This window comes from Erpetoichthys calabaricus, chromosome 3 (assembly GCF_900747795.2).
Source record: "Erpetoichthys calabaricus chromosome 3, fErpCal1.3, whole genome shotgun sequence".
NCBI classification, from domain to species: domain Eukaryota; kingdom Metazoa; phylum Chordata; class Cladistia; order Polypteriformes; family Polypteridae; genus Erpetoichthys; species Erpetoichthys calabaricus.
The window spans coordinates 188,143,531-188,164,143 of NC_041396.2; the positions used below are offsets into that span (position 1 = coordinate 188,143,531).

The 20,613-nt window shown below is 36.6% G+C and overlaps 1 protein-coding gene across 3 annotated transcripts in view; it reads right to left on the reverse strand.

Moving 5' to 3' along the window:
* Positions 1-701: 701 nt before the first annotated feature.
* Positions 702-20,613, reverse strand: part of cep57l1 (centrosomal protein 57, like 1) — a 30,752-nt gene continuing 10,840 nt past the window's right edge. For all 3 annotated transcript variants that reach the window (XM_028797611.2, XM_028797610.2, XM_028797609.2), the window contains exons 6-11: positions 16,213-16,290; positions 9,110-9,199; positions 7,490-7,570; positions 6,871-7,106; positions 5,331-5,475; positions 702-1,004 (exon numbers count right to left, since the gene is read on the reverse strand). In XM_028797611.2, the coding sequence (XP_028653444.2) occupies positions 801-1,004; positions 5,331-5,475; positions 6,871-7,106; positions 7,490-7,570; positions 9,110-9,199; positions 16,213-16,290 (834 nt within the window). In that variant the 3' untranslated portion in view covers positions 702-800. The remainder of the gene's footprint in view (positions 1,005-5,330; positions 5,476-6,870; positions 7,107-7,489; positions 7,571-9,109; positions 9,200-16,212; positions 16,291-20,613) is intronic.

Sequence of the window (20,613 nt, forward strand, 5' to 3'; positions counted from 1 at the left end):
TAAGAAGAACATGTACATAATAAACAAACTATACAAACCCCCCCCCCCCACCCCACCCCCCGATCATACAGCCTTAGTCACCTCCCTCCCCCACTTAATGTGTTGCTATATATTGCCTTTGATTCTTGGAAGTCTAAGCATTATCCTCTGATGAAGACCCCTGGTAGGGGTTGAAAGCTCAGGAATAAAAACTACTTTATGATACGTGATTCATTTTTTCTCCCTTTGTGGATCTCCAGCTGCAAATATGCAAACCGTATCACAGACCTTCTCTTCCATATTATATAAATATATATATATATATATATATATATATATATATATATATATACACACACACACACACACTTTATTAAATATTTATTTTAAAACTATACAATATAGAGGCATCTTGTTTAGCCTGATGAATCCAGTATTTAAATCCCACGCCTGGCCACTGTTTGCATGCACTTTCAACATCTGTGTGGGCATGTTTGTTAGCTTATTTGCCAATAGTAAACTGACCCTGTGTCAGTAAAAAGTGTTCGCATGGTGGTTCCTGGATTCCCATCCAGGTTTGGTTCCGACCTTGTGATCGGTTGTGCCAGGACAGACACTCCACCATCCCTCTCTACCCCTAATTCTGAATTGGATTAATCAATTTACATAAAAATAAAATTCACTTCACAAAACACCCATTTCAAAACAAAAGATATTTTTTATTAAGAAAAACATTGAGGCATTAAAATAAATTAAAATAAAATCAGTATATACACTTAAGAGAAAAAGCACACAATTTCAACAATTCTGTTCAAAATATGTCACTGCTCCCATAAGATATCATCCTTTTTGAGGCTTTGTTGCAGCTTTTGAACATTCTTTAATAATTTTAAACTCCCCTGGCTCTGGCAGAGTTTTACAGAACCTCCTCTTGATTTGGAACCTGCTGGTGAAAATTTCTCAGATTTTGGAGCTCCATCAGCTCGTCGTTTTGCACTTTGAGCTTTCAGCTTCAGTTTTTGAACCTTACAAGACAAATTGGGAGGTTGTTAGGCTGAATTAAAATCAAATTGTTAACATCCACTAAAACAGCAATAACATTTGACAAAGCTAAATGAACCAAGATTTCATGGGGTAAAAAAAAAAAACAACAAAAAAACAGTGTAACAAGATTCCTATGTTAAACTTAGAAAAACAACAAAATATTACAAAATAACGTTTTGTGTCTCACAGACACATACCACAGCATTCAGCAGTACAACTACAGACATATCAACGTGTGACAGTCATTTACATAAACCCAAAAAACACTTTTACCTGGGTCTGTAAAATCATTTATGGTCAACTAAACAAATTAATACAAGTCAAATACCTGTTAATAAATAAGTATTAAGTTCCCCAAGGACTTAATATGATAAATAGTGTCAATGTTGTTATATATACACATATTAAACATTGAAAGGTGTGTAGGGGTGTGTGTGTTTGGGGGGTTTTGGTGTTGTTATAAATAAATAAATAAATTTTAAAAAAAAATCTCCTTTGATAATACATGGGGATTTCCCAAATCAAAAACACAACTATATTGCAACCTTATCTAAACTATTACTTGGAATGTCTTCATATGCGTGTGTGTATATTACATATTATATAGTATATGTTCATCTGTCTGTCCAGGATTTTAAATCAGCTGTAGCCTGTAAAACGTTTGACTTATTGACTATAAATTTGGTACACATACTACGTGATATTTACTATCCACTTTTGGGGTGATGATTGACCTCCAAGGTTATTCCTCTTTTTATTTTTATTGTTGAACCAACTCACGGCTGCGGCCAGCAGCGCATGTGTACGGGCGCCATTCTCATCCCTACCACCTTTGTCGTTACTTCCCCTACCTCTTCATTTCTTAAATCATTCTTGAAGCAGATTGAAGACTTAAATGCCAGCTTAAGTGAAAAATTAAAGAAAACATACTAAGTAATTGCAACACAAACACTGACTTAATCATTTTTAATGCGAAAAGATGATGATGAAAGTAGAGAAGAAGCGGGCCACTAGGGTGGAGAAAAGAAGAGCTGCTCAGGAAGCAGCAAGCACATCAACCTCTGAGCAAACAAATGCTAAATATACAGAGAAAGAGTATGAAAACTATGAATGCTCAAGTCAAGTGTATTCACTGCACGTTGTTGTGCAGTGTGCCGTTACTAGTTTATCAATAAAACAGAATGCAGTTTCCCCTACTGTGTTTTGCTTCAGTGGAGATAAAACATGGGATAAGTAACACGAGGGGAAGAATTTCTACTAGTATCTATCTATCTATCTATCTAGTGGTTCAAAATACGGTCAACAACAAAAACAAAACACAGAACCTTTTCCCTCTCAGTACAGGAATATTAATTTTACTGAATATGAATTCATTAGTGTGAAATAGACCTCTTATTTAACACGTGTTACTTATACTAGTCAAGACCTGCTTTTGCAAGAGAACAAAATCAGGTCCTGTCTTACTGTTTGTTCTCTATTGTCCCCCCAAAATACAATGAGTCTTTTTTATTTGATCTGACTGAATTATTAACCCAGATAAGTTCCCTTTCGCAGAGAGTAATTCTTCTTGGTAATTTCAACATCAATATTTACATTAATACATGTAAACTGAGAAATTAATTCCTATCTTTACCGACTGTTTTGATGTGGTGCAACATGTCGATTTTCCTTCTCACTCTGGTGGTCATATATTGAACTTGATCTGTACATTTAGCTTATCTTTCGGCAACACTTACAGCAGTGATTTGGGACCATAAAGCAGAACTTTTCACTGTTTCATTACTTCTCCCTCCTCTTACCTGTAAATATCGAATTTCTTTCAGAAACCTTAAAAATATCTGTCCTTCTATCCTTGCTAGTTCTATTTCTGATCTTTTTCTGTCTTCATCTATCCAATCAACACTAGATAGTTTTGTTGTTCACTATAACTCCACTCTTCTTTCAGCTAGATAGAACAGCTCCTTTAAATCATAAGGAGGCATCCTTTAAGCACTAAGCTCCATGGTAAAATTCAGAGTTACGGTCTATGAAAGCAGCTGGCCGATGCCTTGAGAGAATGTCATGTAAGACTGGCTTCACCGTGCACATCCAGTTTTTCTCAGACCGTTAAAGGGCTTACAAGGGATGCACTAACTGCAGCCAAGAACACAAACTATGGCAGAATAATAGAAAGTGGCAATGATAACCCAAGGGTTTTGTTCTCTGTAGTTAATAAATTACTTCAACCTGCATCTGGACCAATAACCTCCTCTATCGAAGTCTGAAAAATTCCTACATTTTTTCCCCCTCAATAAAACTAAAGATCTAAATAATTCAAACAAACATAAATCCATCATCTATTTATATCTTTTCACATCTTCCCACTCCATCCTGCTTTTTTGTCTAAATTTTCACCAGTCACAACTGTATTTGTTAACCACCTTCTTTGTAAGATGAGGCGAACTACTTGTGGACTGGAACCATCCCCATTACACTTCTTAAATCCTGGCTTCATGCCATTATCCTGACTGTTACAACAATAAGAAACACATCCCTTGAGACCGGGTTTGTGCCAGCCACTTTTAAAATTTCTTCTGTAACCCTAATGTTAAACAAGTCTTGTCTTGATGCTGACAATCTTAATTTTCGGCCCACTTAACTTTTCTCTCAAAAGTACTTGAGCATTGTAGCCTCCCAGCTCACCAACTTCTAATAATTTGATAGAACCTTTTCAGTCTGGTTTCAGGGCACAGCACAGCTGTGAAGCTACTCTGCTTTGAGTAAATAATGATTTGCTAATGGCAGCAGACTCTGGACAGACCTCAATGCAGCATTTCACACTGTTAGACATGATATTCTACTGTCCAGCATGGAGAACATGCTGGGTATCTCTGGCACTGACCTCCAGAGGTTTAAGTCTTATCTGACTGACAGGCAAAAGTGTGTTAGTCTTGGCAACAGGTGATCCAGCTCAGAGCCAGTCGCACAAGGGCTCGGTCTTCTGCCCTCTGCTCTTATAAATCTATATGCTTCCCCTTGGCAATATCATTCATAGCTATGGACTGGGTTATCATTTTTGTGCAGATGGTGCTCAGCTCTATTTCAATGTTAAAAGTGAAATTACATCAGGGCTTTCTCAGCTCACAACTTGCCTCAGTGAAATTAAAACACGGATGGAACAGAACTCTTTAAAATTAAATTGCAACAAAAGTAAACTCCTGCAAGTTGGCATTAAAGCACAACTTAAGAAAATGAGCTCCTTCTCGGTCAACTCTTGATGGTGATCTCATCAGACCTTCTTCTGATGCAAGGAATCTCATTAAGAAACACTCTTATTTTCACCTTTGCAACATATCCCGTGCTCGCTCATTCCACTCCTTTTCTAATTCGGAGAAACTTGTCCATGCATTTATCACATCCCGCATTGATTATTGTAACTCCCTACTGGCAGGTGCCACTTCTAAATCTTATATCACAGGTCCAGTTGATCCAAAACTCTGCTGCATGAGTCCATACACAGGCCAGCAACTGCGAGCAAATAACACCCATCCTGCTTCATCTCCACTGGCTCCCTGTGTTTTACAGGTCTGAATATAAATTTCTATTGCTAACCTACAAATCTTTAAATGGCCTTGCACCAGACTACATAAGTGACCTTTTCCATCTCTATGCTCCTGTTCACCCACTTAAGGTCCTCTGATTCTGTCACAATGCGGGGTGCAGAAAATGTATTCATTTTAGTAGTAATAGCACAGCTGTAGGAGTCATGTACAGAGTACAGTGAAATTCTCACTTGCATGTCTAACCAACATGCAACATATCACCAACTCTTTGGTGCTATGATAAATAAGAATTCATTCAGGAAAGGTATTTCAAGAAACACTACTGGGGCTCCTTTATACCAACAGTAATATGCCTGCATAATGCTGTACTGCAACTGTGACAGCCAAGTCAGAAGCTTTCTTTTCTTCCTTTTCAGTCATTCTGTTGTGTGTATAAACCATATTCATTTAAACAGCTTCTGTAAAAAAGCCACATTTCTTATGGGGACAAATAAAAATCCGCTGTTACGCTTTACTCCGAGGCTGTTTAAATGCTGGTTAGCCCCATGAACTGGGAATCCTTTATTCGACCCTGTGCCCAGAGATTGTGTAAAATCCGCAAACATTCTTGCCACCTCTACATGGATTTTGGAGATAAGGGAGAAATAATCCTATTATGTTGTAGCTAAACAAAAAATGTCTAATTTTAATAATGGATTATTCTAAAAGCAAAGATACTTAAAACATTATAATTAGAATACATTTTAGTGTAATTATTTAACTTACAGCTGCTTGATGCTTCTTTACACTGGAAATCTGATTGACCTTCACCTCCATCTGTTTCACCAGGCAATCCAGCTCCCTTTCAAAATCTTCACGGACTTCAGGTTTACTTGTTTCGTGTATTTGCTTAAGAAGCTCCTGATGTTCACTGAAAGACAACAGCAAATAGTCTTTAATTATTTAAAAAAAAAGAGCATCAAATCTATCTGGCAAATATGGTACATTTATGAAAATGCATTTTTACATGCATGCTTTGAATATAACTAAAAATAATAACTGTTTTAATTATTAAACTGCAGCTCAGACAGCCTGTCAAAAGATTATACATTATCAAAATTATTTACAGCAGTTACGATTAAAGTTTGATCAACCAATATATTACATTTAATAATTAAATTCAAAATAATAATAAATTGTATAACAGGCTACAAACTTGAAAACACTTTCAAAGAAAGTAATAATGTGATTCTTAAAGCACCTGGGAAAATGCTGACCCCAAAGGATACATAAACTTAATTATAATGATGGATTTTACCACCTTGAAACATTGTTTAAGTGCTTTATAAATGTAAGCAGACTAACAAGCTGGCTCCATTAAGATGTCCACAGGAGACCAAACCATTCACCATGGTTTCTTGGCTCATTTCTGTCTCAGCCAACGTTTGGTGTGTTTTATTAACATTTTGTTCGTACAATTGCAAGTGTAGACTTCAGGCAAGCATTAAAGGTCAAGGAAAAATAAATTGCAGGTCCATAGTCTAATTTTAGAGTACTTGAGTCACCTTACCCCGTTTCTGAAAAATACATGAAATGTGTCCCTGCAAACTATAAGCTGCACAACATTTTAAAATGGTGTATTAGAGCATGGAGCAAAAAGCACAAGAAACTGTGAATCCACACTGTTACTGCTTGCTGTCATTCCTTTGGCCAGTTTCAGTTTGTTCTTTTTTTTTTCTCTCCACAAGGTTAATACCAATATACTTACTAAGTAAGGACTTCTTATTTTTAGACAGCTATTTTGTCTTTTTTAGACAATAACCCCTATGTCAGATTACTTTCTCTGTTAACAGAACTTCAATGTAAAGTATAGATATACTGACTGGTGAGAACAGCTGAAAAACAAAACAATCCTTCATTTCATCTCTGTTACAAATAGTGTTTTACAACAAGTTGCTCCATTTGTCACATTAAATTAAGAGTAGAGTACCATCACAGTTGCAAGTATAAATAATTATAAATTTTATTTAAGTGCTACCTTTTCTCCTTAAAAGGTTTGCAAATCACAACATTTAGGTGAAGTGCAGCTGTCACAGTATCGTTTGTTAACAGCTACCCAGATCACACATTACAATTACATTAAAAGACCTTCTCAAGGAACATGCAGATGGAGTGTGGATAAGAAAAGGCAACACTTATTTAAAGAAAAGCATGAAGTACATAGAATAAAAATTTTAAATTAGAAATTAACATATTTATATTAACCAAAATAACAAATTTTAAATTTGAAGATAAACATTTAAAGAGCAAGTCAAACATTGCTTACAAACTCATTTGTCCCAGCTCATCTTGCAGGGCCACCAGCAGTTCAGACAGGCTTCCAGCTGAAGTAGTTGAACAAGACGACATAGGCAAATGGAAAGTTTTCTTCTCACTTTTAGTTTTTCCTGTCGTTCTAACAGGAGGACCAAAACTCCCATCACTCAGTTGTGGATGGCGGTACTTCATAAGGTGCAGTACATTTTGCACATTGGCACTTACGGAATGGCTGGGACTGGTAGACTAGGAACAAAAATCAAAAAGTCTAATTTCTGCTTAAGAACATTCCAAATTTGTGAAAAAAAAAAAAAAAAAATCAAACTGTCATCAAATTAAATTTCCATTTCAGCATAGGGTCAAGAGTTGACAGAGGGTTAAAAGACAGTCAGATGTACTGTACACCTGGACAATGTATTCCTTTATACATTTAATATTCACCATGTATTGTTCATAATGCTACGGTACCCTCTAATGTTAGGAAAGCAGCCATAAAACAATTAATGTTTAATGTTTTGCTCAACAGCTGCATTGTTTCTGTAGGAGCTTCAGTTTACAGATATAAAGAGTACAAGACTGCAAAATACAAAGCATTTTAACCGGCATATAAAAATATTAGTAAAACTTACAGTTCCTGCCACAAAAGGAAGATGTTTCAGTTTATTCTTAAAAGACGGAAGTATGGGATCCTTCTTCACATTAGTGGCTTTCTATATAAAAAAAAAATATTATATATATATATATATATATATATATATATATATTTTTTTTTTTTTTTTAAGTCCATAGAAAATAAACAAGTACTTTTAAGTATACAAGCTGAAAATGTAGATGTTACACACATTAGAAATGTTATGTTTTTGCATATACTATCTATACTTTCATATTTCTGTAACAATGATACAAACTGAAACAATAACTATTCTTTTAAATAAACACATATGACAGAAAGGTGCACATAAATGCTGTTCTTTCAATAGTTTAGACTTTGCAATTTCATCTAAAAATAATTACTTTTACAGTTTATCAACACTTGGTTTCAGCATCAACATTACTTTTTAACCCTATTGACCACAAGGGGCTGCCACTGAGCCCCAAGCTCAGGCACAAATCTGACCAAACACTGTCCTGGAATTACTCGCACAGTATCTTCTCCAATATGCAAAGTCAAAATAATATAGTCAAAGATGATACACAGTCCTTCCCCTCTTCTTATGATCCTACAGGTGAGCATTGTCCATTAACTTCCAACTCATTTTCCAAGTACGCACAGTGCCATGACATTGCCTGGCGGAAGTACTTCCAAGTCATGCAAAAGCACTGCAAAGTAGGGAGAGCTTCTCCTGCCAGCATCCTCTGGCAACACCCAGGAAACCTGACAGTGGTGCCCTTCCAAAGTACAGGACCCATGAAACCCTGCAACAGTCCAAACCAGAATCTTGCTAGAGGAGCACTGCCACCTCTTGCACTGGGGGATAAACTGTCCTTGATAGCTAGTCTCCCCCAAGTCCATCCATTATTCAATTGTCCTGATTGGGATAGGAACCGAGAGCGATTCTGGCTGGATTGTACCTCCACCTATGTGGTCCGTACATTATGGCCTCCCAGCCACATAAGGCATCACTCTCCATCCTAGCCAGGATACCAGTCCAACTATTATCACATTTACAGTATTTCCTTTAAACTCTGCCTCATTTTTAGCCATTTTCTGCTACTTTGATTTAACTACTTATAATTTTATCATAACAGCTCACACAATGTGCTCACTGTACAAATAAATACTTATGGACCTGACGGCACGTAGTTGGTAAATAAATTATACTGTGTATCCAAATTACAAACACCAATAGTTGTAAGATTCAAAAACAAAAACTTTGAAATATAGAAAGTGGAATGTGGTATCATTTGAAAGTTGAAACACCCCTCTCATGTATTAGATAATTGTCTGTTAAATTGTATACAATTGAATCAGGACATTCAAGAAAGATATATGGGGTGGGGTCAAGGGCAGGTGTTGCTGTGATGAAGAAATTTAGCCATCTTTAAGGGAAGAAAGAAAAACATTTCAAGAGGAGTATGCACTACAGTGTTTTGCCAAAAAGATGCAGTACTTTAATGATTTAATGCAGTTTTTGCGCCTTATTCTTTGGTCCCACCGGTGGGTCCTTAACAATTTAAAGCGTAGTACTTCAAGTCTTTTGTCCATACCCCAGCCCTGTGACCCTGTATTGGTATACATAATTCCTCACCTTAGCAGATGATTTCTTTTTCTTTTTCATTTTAGTGTCTGGAGGAAGTGAAGGCTGAGGTACTTTACTCATTTGAAGACTTGTTTGAATCTGGCACAATTTCAAAAAAAAAAGAAAACGCTATAACAATATACAGACTCAATATATGAATTTTACACTCAAAATCTTGCATGCCATATTATGGCTTCAAAATTGCCAAGAGGTTCTAGAAAGATATACTAGAAAGACTTTGGCCTGTTGAATTGATTAATGCACAGCATCTCATTAACAACATTTCTATATAAATGTAATGAATTATTATTATTATTTTCAGGAATAACCATTAGAAGTGAAAAACCATAAAATATTCTTTTGATTCAACTATGCAAAAATCACTGCATACTTAATAAAAAAGAATGTGAGTAAAAGAGATGATTCAGTTTTTGAGTGCTTTCTAATTTAATCTAATTGCAAATAGAACACTGGGAAACTGGGGTGTATACAGGTAGCCTTGGTAGTATCTTATAAAGGAGGGCTCTTGTCAAAAAGCCCCTAAGTTAGTCTAGTCATAAGAGTACTGTGGGACATGAGCTTACACAATATACTGTATGTTCACTACTAATGGAGATTTTTTTTTCCTGTCTTCCCTGGCCACCTGACCACAGCATCAGAGTAATTGTTAGAGTCTTAAAAACTAACATATGTATAAGAACTTTACTTTTTCCAATCACTTGTAGATCGGTGTTATGCAAGGACATATTGATTTATTCTTATATACTATTTTTGGTATGTCATTTCTTAACAATTTCTACTTTTTTTTGCATATTTTTGCAACATTTTCATTGAGATCTTGTAAACACTTTAAGCAACATTCTTTATAAGAAAATGTGCTACAGAAATATATGTTGTTGTAGTAATGGGCAAGGCAAAAAACAGAGATTTGATAGTCTTGGTGGATTGACCAATGCACTGTAGTCAATGAGCTACCCCAGAAGAGCAAAAGGGCTAAATAATGTAGTACTTATTTTATCTTCTTCCATCATACCTTTCAGCAGTGGTTCTCAATCTGTGGGGCGTGCCCTCCTTTCGCTATTCGTAGGGAAATTTTAAACTTGTAGCGGTGTATCGGCAGCAAAAAATATAGGAATAAATTTTATTAGGGTTTCAAAAAAACGTTCTGGGGACACGATTAAAACTGTTATGAAAACTCGGATCGCAAATACTTAAAGGTTGAGAAACGCTGCCTTACAGGGTTGGCAGTCTTAAGCCATTCATTATATTTTACTCGGCCTTTTGCCAGGATCTTCATTTATTCCACCTCTTGTTCTGTTTCTTTAAGAGATTTTCTTCCTGTGGCCTTCTGTGTCTTCCCCAAGGTCTTTTTCCTTCACACTTCATTTGAACACCTTTTTGGGAACATCTTTTCATTCAGATGTATCACACGCATCACTGTAGAGATTTTTATGCGATTTTCACATCTGTTTTTCCAGTTCAAGGATTCTTTTATTTCTTATTGTGTCTCGTTTTATCTACCACTTGCCTTAAATACTTCGTTTCAACGGCTATTATTTTAGATCTTTTGTTTATCCAATATTGGCAAGTTTCTGCAGTGTACAAAATTGTTGGCACATACATAGTTTTATATAGGTACATCTTCAATTGATATGCTTAATTTTTTTCTTCCCTATTAAATTAACACCACCCTAATATTATAATGGCTTTGTCTTGTTTATTTTAATTATTTCCATCTATCTTTACATCTTTACTTACTTTTAACCCTAGGAATTTATATATTGACAGGTTTTATAGTTTTCACATCTATCTGTATCCACATTTGAGGATTCTCTTCTCATGTTACGCTTATTTTTTGAGTGGTTTACATCGCTTTTCCATTTTATCAGCTTACTTTGAAACTGTTGCTTACTTACTGCAATTAATGTTGTATTATCCACATATATTACTACACCCTGGGTCAATCCATTCATCCATCCATTTTCCAACCCGCTATATTCCTAACTACAGGGTCACGGGGGTCTGCTGGAGCCAATCCCAGCCAACACAGGGCACAAGGCAGGAACCAATCCCGGGCAGGGTGCCAACCCACCGCAGGACACACACACAAACACACCAAGCACACACTAGGGCCAATTTAGAATCGCCAATCCACCTAACCTGCATGCCTTTGCACTGTGGGAGGAAACTGGAGCGCCCGGAGGAAACCCACGCAGACACGGGGAGAACATGCAAACTCCACGCAGGGAGGACCCGGGAAGTGAACCCAGGTCCCCAGATCTCCCTGGGTCAATACTGGATTTAATTTAAAATATCCTAAGACAGTATTTCTAATTTCTTTCTTGCTCGTGTTAATTATATAATCCATATACATCACAAATAGAGGATTTTGGCTTATCTCCCTATCCATTACCCCCTTTTCATAACCCACTGATCTGATTATTGTCCATTTAATCATACCATTCCTAAACATTTTGGATTAATAACTTCAAATGATAATTTTTAACTTTTCTGGCACTGCCATTGCTTACAGTGCTATTTCATGTATATCTTCATACTACTTTGTAAAATGCGGTTTTTAAATCAAGAAATGGCAAGTATACTTCTTTATTGTTATCTAATCTGTTCCCAGTTATTGACCTTAAGGTGAAAATGTGATCTTTTGTTTTTCTTCCTGGTTCTTGCTCCTCTTGTAATTCTTTATTGCCATTCTCAATTTTGTTTCCATTAACACCAAGTTTACTTTTAAATATCATGAATGACATATTCCTCTATACAGTCTGTTGCATCTCACTTTTTGTATATTGGTACAATTATATTTTTCCTTGTTTCTCTGGTAATTCCTTTATCCCATGCCTGCCAGAAGATTTTGAGCTTTGTAAATACAGTAATCCCTTGCTATATCGCGCTTCGCCTTTCGCGGCTTCACTCCATCGCGGATTTTATATGTAAGCATATTTAAATATATATCGCGGGTTTTTTGCTGGTTCGCGGATTTCTGCGGACAATGGGTCTTTTAATTTCTGGTACATGCTTCCTCAGTTGGTTTGCCCAGTTGATTTCATACAAGGGACGCTATTGGCAGATGGCTGAGAAGCTACCCAACTTACTTTTCTCTCTCTCTCTCTTGCGCTGACTTTCTCTGATCCTGACGTAGGGGGATTGAGCAGGGAGGCTGTTCGCACACCTAGACGATACGGACGCTCGTCTAAAAATACTGAAAGATTATCTTCACGTTGCTACCTTCTGTGCAGCTGCTTCCTGAAGCGACATGCTGCACGGTGCTTCGCATACTTAAAAGCTCGAAGGGCACGTATTGATTTTCGATTGTTTGTTTTTCTCTGTCTCTCTCTCTCTCTATCTCTCTTTCTTTCTCTGCTCCTGACGGAGGGGGTGTGAGCTGCCGCCTTCAACAGCTTTGTGCCGTGGTGCTTCGCATACTTAAAAGCCAAACAGCCCTATTGATTTGTTTGCTTTTCTCTATATCTCTGACATTATCTGCTCCTGACGCACACTCCTTTGAAGAGGAAGATATGTTTGCATTCTTTTAATTGTGAGCCGGAACTGTCATCTCTGTCTTGTCATGGAGCACAGTTTAAACTTTTGAAAAAAGAGACAAATGTTTGTTTGTAGTGTTTGAATAACGTTCCTGTCTCTCTACAACCTCCTGTGTTTCTGCGCAAATCTGTGACCCAAGCATGACAATATAAAAATAGCCATATAAACATATGGTTTCTACTTCGCGGATTTTCTTATTTCGCGGGTGGCTCTGGAACGCAACCCCCGCGATGGAGGAGGGATTACTGTACTTTTGTTTAAGTATGGAGGAACATTTCAGCTGTTATGCTGTCTACCCCAGCTGCTTTGTTACTTTCTTGTATACATAGTATAGAGAAAGTATAGGAATCATGAAAATATTCGACCTCGAGATTTTGATGAATCTTGATGTTTTAGACCTTCCCGGGTCTGGAAAAAAAAAAAAAGTCTGTGTGTGCGTATGTGTGTGTATATATTATATTATATATTATATATATATATATATAAATAAATAAATGTTACGGCCAAAACCCGAAATTGGCCAAAGCGGGAAATGTCCGGCCAAATCGGGAAATGGCCAATGTCACTGTAAATTGACCGGCCAATGTCCGATCTTTTCCTCGATTTCGGGATTTGGCCAGCCATTTTGCGAAATGGCATGGGGCGATCGGCCAAAGTCGGAAGGAAAAAGGCATGAGCAGCGATTTGTTGCGCACTTAGTAGTGCAATTGCGTTGAGTGTAACCTTGGCGGCTCATGTTCAGAAAGCAGACGCCACTTGGTTGCTTCACAATAATTAAGATCAGGCATATAAGTAGATTTCACATTTCTGTTATCATTTTAGCAATAAAATAGTGACTTAACATCAGGGACCTATTTTATTGACCTTAAGGTTAGTGTTTGGGCGAGGGGAAGGCCGTCTCAAGTGGCGTCCACTTTGCTGAACAAGACCCGCCTTGAGCAGTTTCTCATGCAGAATGGAAAACTCACTTCTGAATCTGCATCTGAAAATTTTTAAGCATCTTCGCACCTTGAGCGGACAGTCTTACATCAGCACATCGGATTTTGACCAGTGAGTTCTCGCCACTTCGCGAAATGGCTGGCCAAAGTAGCATATATGCTGGTCATTTCTAGTACTTCGGCCTTTGGCCACACCTTGCGGCCAAAATGCGAAATGGCCGGTCAATTCGGGAACTGGCTGAACTTCGGGTTTTGGCCGTAACATTATATTATATTATATATATATATATATATATATATATATATATATATAAATAAACGCAAGAACTCAAAACACTTTGACCTAGGTCAATGAGATTTTGTACACCTGCTTTATATCAAAAATAAGGAATTGTATCACCTTTTGGGTCACTTCCAATAAATGGAAGTGGTAGTTTAACTGAATACTTTTGCGAATTTAAGTAAACTATGGTTATAATTAGTTAGATCATTCAAATTTTGTATAGATAGCAAATAGATATGAAATTTGAGAAAAACTACTCAACCCGAAGTAGTACTTTATTTAAAAAAAACATCCAAATATCTTGTATTATGGAAATATAAATGTGTACACAATATTAAACTGTATTCAATAACACATTCTTTGAATAACTATTATTAAATTTTATTTAATTTATACATCAGTTTAACAATAACATGTAAACATTGAACATGCCATGTAAATATAAAGATGTAATGGGAACAATAAGCTGCTGCGTCCCCGTCGTGTTCCTGGCAATATATTTAATTATATGATTCCCCCCCCCCCCCCCTATCATTATCATAATTAAATGTAGCTAAATGCAGTTTTACCTTAGCAATTTATTACAACAAATATTATATAATACTAACACGTTTTCTATGTTTTTAGTTGACTATAACTCTTTTTACTTTGCACTTAATGTAGGTAATGCATATATAAATCATGAAAAAAATTCCACCACTGTTTGACCTCCCTAAATGCAAAAATAATTTTAATATAAAGTTTGATTATAAATAGAGATACATGATTGTGTATCCTCCGCAGGGTGTCTGGGCTTTCCGTTAAAGATAGGGTGAGAAGCTCAGTCATCCGGGAGGGGCTCAGAGTAGAGCCGCTGCTCCTCCGTATTGAGAGGAGTCAGATGAGGTGGCTCGGGCATCTGATTAGGATGCCTCCTGGACGCCTCCCTGGTGAGGTGTTCCGGGCACGTCTAACCAGGAGGAGGTCCCGGGGAAGACCCAGGACACGCTGGAGGGACTATGTCTCTCGACTGGCCTGGGAACGCCTTGGGGTTCCCCAAGAAGATCTAGAAGAAGTGGCCAGGGAGAGGGAAGTCTGGGCATCTCTGCTCAAGCTGCTGCCCCCACGACCCGACCTTGGATAAGCGGGAGACAATGGATGGATGGATGATTGTGTATAGATAATAATATCAGGTATGATAAGAAACAATGATATTTTGAGAAATATTGGACAACTGGAAGTAGTTGTGATGACGTTTTCCTCTATCTTAGTATACGAGAAAGTCGAGGGGAGCACACCCCCAATTTTTTTTTTTTTTTTTTTTTTGATTAGGTCTTCAGTTATTTCTTCTCCCATTATTCCTCCTTGCTTCTCCATTTCACCTTCACTCATCCCCTCCTACTCTAATAGATGTTCATGTTGGTCTTCTCCCCTCATCATTTTTTCTTTAGACTGTCATTGAATAATGGGCTCTCAGTGCTTTAAGTATCCTGTTTACTTCTGACTGCAACACTCCTTTTGAGTTTTGTATTATATTTCAGATTTCCCTTTAACATTTTTGACTGCTTCGGGAATTTTCTGATCATTTTCCTCTATTTCCTTCACAGTACTATTTCTTTGTCAATCTTACAATACATTTAGCATCTTCTTTTGCTTATATACTTCACTGTCTTCCTCAGTTAAGCATTGTCTCCTTGCCCTATTTTCTGTGCCACATTGCTCTTCACTCCCTCATTCCAATGTTTAATTATTTTTTGCTCAGGGTCCTTTCTATTTTAAACTCGGCAGATGCCTATAGCAGTTTGTAAAAATATTTCCTTAAATTTTGTCCATCCTTTAACGGTCCAATTTTCTTTTCAACTTTATTTTCTTCTGTTTCTTCTAATTTTCCTTTGAGTCCATTTATATATACCCGTTTGTTGTTGATTTCTTCTAAAGATTCCTATTTAATTCTTGAATATTTTCTTAATTTTTAAATTTTTTTCCCCCAAATGTTCAAATCCATTATTAAAAAAATCTATGCTTGGTGCATAACTATACTCCTCAGATTGTTTTTACACCATACATGGCATACCTCACACTTCTTGTATAAGAATGTAGTACTTCCAGATTATTCAAACAATGTATATAAGCAGGCCTGAGGATCTTGTGGCTCACAACTGTATTTACATATGAACATTTTATTGCTCTTACCTTAGGAATACAGGAACTGAGTCAATATGCCGAGCCCAATATCTTCTATTTAAGTAAATATTAGTGTTTAAGAAAGATAAAAAAAAAAATATTGGGAACAAAAAGCATCAGGGAGTGTGACAATTTCAGTTGTAGCTGTTCTTCTCAGCAAGACTACCTACCTGGGTAGTTCTGTCTTGTATAAGTTGACGCTGATTTTGTTCTTCCAACAGTTTTTTCTCCATTTGAACAATCTTTTTCTAAAATAAAGATTTCAAAGAGAAAAAGGAATAATAGTGATGCCAAACTTCAAACATTAAAATTTACAGGTACAAGCTAATGAGAAATGTAAAGGTTACAATTGGAACAAGAGACAAAAACCTTTTCACTTTTTTTTTTTTTTTTTTTTTAAATGTATTTTCTTGACTTGTCATTGGACGAGATTTGTAAGACTGCAACCAAGTTTGGGTTAAGATTTGTCTGGAGGATTGCTTTTGGAATAAAATGCAAATGACCAGCTTCACTGTCAACAAAAGGGGACCCTTTAAAAAGGGGCAAACTTGCCAAAGTCGCAAAAGAATTCCAACTTGTGCAACAACGGTGAGTGATCATTTTAGGGATAGTAAGTTACATAAAAGATCAATGTAAAGAGCAAGAAACGATAGGCAGTCAGAACCTGCCAGCACCATGGTGCCATAAATATACCTGCGCTCTTCCCTTTCAAACTTTGTGCATGATATGCTGATCACACTCCCTCTTTCCAGCCACTAGGCACTCCTGCTGCCTAATGAGAAGTGTAGTCCCCTCATCTATAATAGTTTATAGTATATATTATTGTTATACATCATTGTTCCTGTCACAGTGACATGAATTTAAGTGGTCACTTAATGGCATAGTTCTATAATTATTTTTACAAAGGGAAAAAATCTTATTTCACTCACATTGCTAGTTCATCACTAATATTAGGTTAAAAATAGCCCGAGTGGCATCCCTGCTACCACAGTCTATGTTCTGAGCCCTATTACATACAGTTACAAACAAAATAACGACTCATCAAGAAAGAAAAGTCAGGTTGATGTCACCTTTACTTGCCGAGCTATGGGACGAACTAGCAATTTACAGTGACCTCTCAGACCATGGGTCTTTAGGCATTTGCTTCCTGAAAATAAAGATCCTGCTGTAAGAAATAAGGTCTTTTCGATTTAGGCCCTGGTCCACATGTGGTCCCCAGCCATTTTCATGTACTTCATTCCCACTGCACAAGAGGAACTGTAACCTTTATGCAAAATATATGATATGCAAAGGAGACTGATACGGTGCAAAATAAAGGGAGATTACTGATTCGATGCTGTGCATGGCTTGCTGCACCAGGAGGCAGCTACTGAGAATTTAGTTGTGTGAAGTGCAGCGCTCCATCTTCAAGCGTAAATCTGAAAATTCCAAACTACTAACAGATTTGTAAGATTTCATTTCCTTCTTTGCAAAAAAAATAGTTTATTTTTAATATTTTTTGTGGTTGCTAAATCAACAACTATGTGTGTCTGACCAGAAAGTCACCTGAACACAGCAACATGGAATGCCGAGACATCTCTCTGAAACTTCCTATAGTACATGAACACACATATACACACACTCTTTACACCATATTGTGCAATTTCAAGTATTTTTGGGACATGGAAAAAAAACTGACTACTTGGGGGGGGGGGGGGGGAAAAAAAAAAAAACACCACCACCACAAAAAAATGCAATGTTTGTTTAAACTTTATACAGGCATTTACAGGGCCAGGAATATGGAGATTTAAAGCAGCAGGACAGTCAACTGCATCACTATAACATTCATAGTAGCATAGTAACATTTGTGAATCAATAAAATGGTTAAAAAAATAATGTATACTATAAATAGGTCTTTGCAAAAAAAAAAAATAAAAAGGTAGCTTATGAATTAAGTAAAATCTTGCACATCTAAAACAAAAGGCTTGACAAGAGCAACCTAAAGTAAGAAATGCTGAGGATATGAAGATTCCAGCACATACAATACCTATTAAAGGCCCACAAATGGTCTTTAAAATCCCCAGGAAGAAAACACTGAAGTCACCAGAACAGCGAGGTCATGGGGAATGGGCAGCATTCCAGAGGAATTCCTCTGAGCCAGAAGACTGCAACAGAAGTAACCGGCATGTACCACAAAGGACCCTTTTGTTTACTTTTAAATAGGGATGTCATGATACCAGAATGATTTTATTAAATATTAATATATGTGGAATGTCTCGAGTTGATACCTATTCAACACCACAGCCAAAAAAAAAAAAATGAAAACTATCAAATTATAGAGCAAAACTTGAAGTTTATTGGTAGAAGACATAGGGATTCCTCCAGTGCAACCAAAAAAAAAAATTAAGGGGCTGTTATAATCCTGAGGGAATTTTAGCATAGGATTTATAAAGAATATCATAGAGTACGGGTATCTTATTTATCTTACTATGAATACAGTCTAAATTTTCTCTCCATAACTGAAAAATACTACTTACAATAAATGAGAAAAATAAAAAATGAATAATTGTAAATCATTACAATAGCAATTTTTACACTGTTAGCTTGTTTAAAATAAATAAATAAATTTTAAAAAAACACCCACCCACACACAACCCCCCCTTACTCAACAGTAATATTTAATGGAGAAGTTAATGTGACTCAAATTTGTCACAAACACCTGCTGGTTTTAATTACCAAGATCTGCCTTTTTTCATATTTGTCCCAACTTCAAGATTTTCTATGTGAAATTAGACTTGTCAGTTTTACATTAATCCATTACATTAGCCTTTGCTATTGCTTAGGTTGTATACAAATCCAAAAATTTGAAATGAACCATTGCTTACATCACCTTAATTGTAATTAAGAGCATGCAGGAAATTCCCCAACATTCTATTCAACTATGTTCATCAGATTTTAGGTGTTATCTATATATATAAAAATGGAATGGGTGGGTCGTCGGGTGGGCCTTTTTTTCATTCCGTCGTTTTTGACGTTTTGAAAATGTAGAATGATTATTTGATTTTTTTGTTTTTATTTGATCGTGTCTATGTAGCCGCCGTCGTAATAAAGTATCGCTAAAATCGTCATTTATCGTAATTTATTTTTGACGTATAACGTCGCCGTCGTCGAGGTCAGTGATACCAGTGCAAAAAATCTGCTTACGGTTGAAAGACACGCCCTACTCACTGGACAGTTAAAAACACCAATCAAACTAACGATGACATCAAGTATTACCCAATCAAAAGTAGGAAAGGAGGCATCTTCATAAAATGCGTGTGGGATGATTTGCATGAGACGCTGCTTTAAAAAAAAAATGATAAAAAAAAATACGGGATAAATCCCGTCCAGTATTGATTCAAAACGGGACGCGCAATTTCATTCTCAAACGCGGCACGATTCCGTATTTTAAAGGACGGGTGGCAACCCTACAGTGCCAGGTAACCACCCATACAATCACATTGTGATTCAGACTAGGAATGCAATGAATGTAATTACCCCGATCTACATACAAGGCGAAAGTCTTGCAACATTCAAAGATGATGGTTTGGGATAAGTACACCATACAACATAAAAGAGCTTATGAAGCCTTGAACCGAAAAAAGCAACATCTCAGAGATCGTAAAAAAAAAAATAGGAGCTAATGTCGTTTTACTCGCTGTAGATTTTAGTCAAACATTACCAGTTATTTCACGAGGGAGACCAGCACATCAACTCAACGCGTGTTTAAAATCCATGCTTCTCCCACGCTCGGTTATATGTCGCGTGTTCTCGGGTAGGTGCACCAAAAACTTTATACATTTCAGCATGTAATGGGCAAACAAAAAATGAGGTATACCCAAAGACACAGCAGTAGTACTTAATGTAACTTTACTTCTTAAATGTTAATGTTTTACTGTTTAATAATTTATACGCTTCTTATATGTTGTTCAAATTCTTTTATCAAAATACCAGACAGCGCAATGCACGATAACATCGAGTGAATACACCATACGCATCCGCCCACGGCTGCCCTGCTGTGCGCAGATACGACTTGATTGTACAATAAAATAAAATAAAGATAAAAAGACTAAAACAATCATCACCCATAAAGCGGATAGTAGACGTGACGTACTATATGTGTACCACATTTCAAGTGTATAGGTGCAACGGTTTGCGAGCTACAGGTCATTTAAAATCCTGGACAGACACACAAATTGCCACGGTAGCAAATTACAGAAGAAGATTTTACTGTTTAATAATTTATATTTATATGAAATGTGCTTCTTATATATTACTTCATATTCTCATATGATAATGATGTTAATGATTATATTGATTTCTGTGTTATTAAAACTGCATGTATGTGTGTATATGTATACGAGCTGTATATACCCGGCGTTGCCCGGGGCAGAAGTAACCTAATCGGTCAAACACTTACATATATACCAAAGTAAACCTAATCGGTCAAACAGTTACATATATAAAAAAAGCGAACCTAATCGGATAAACAGCTTCATATATACAGAAGCGAACCTAATCGGACAAACAGCTAATCTATATACATAAGCAAA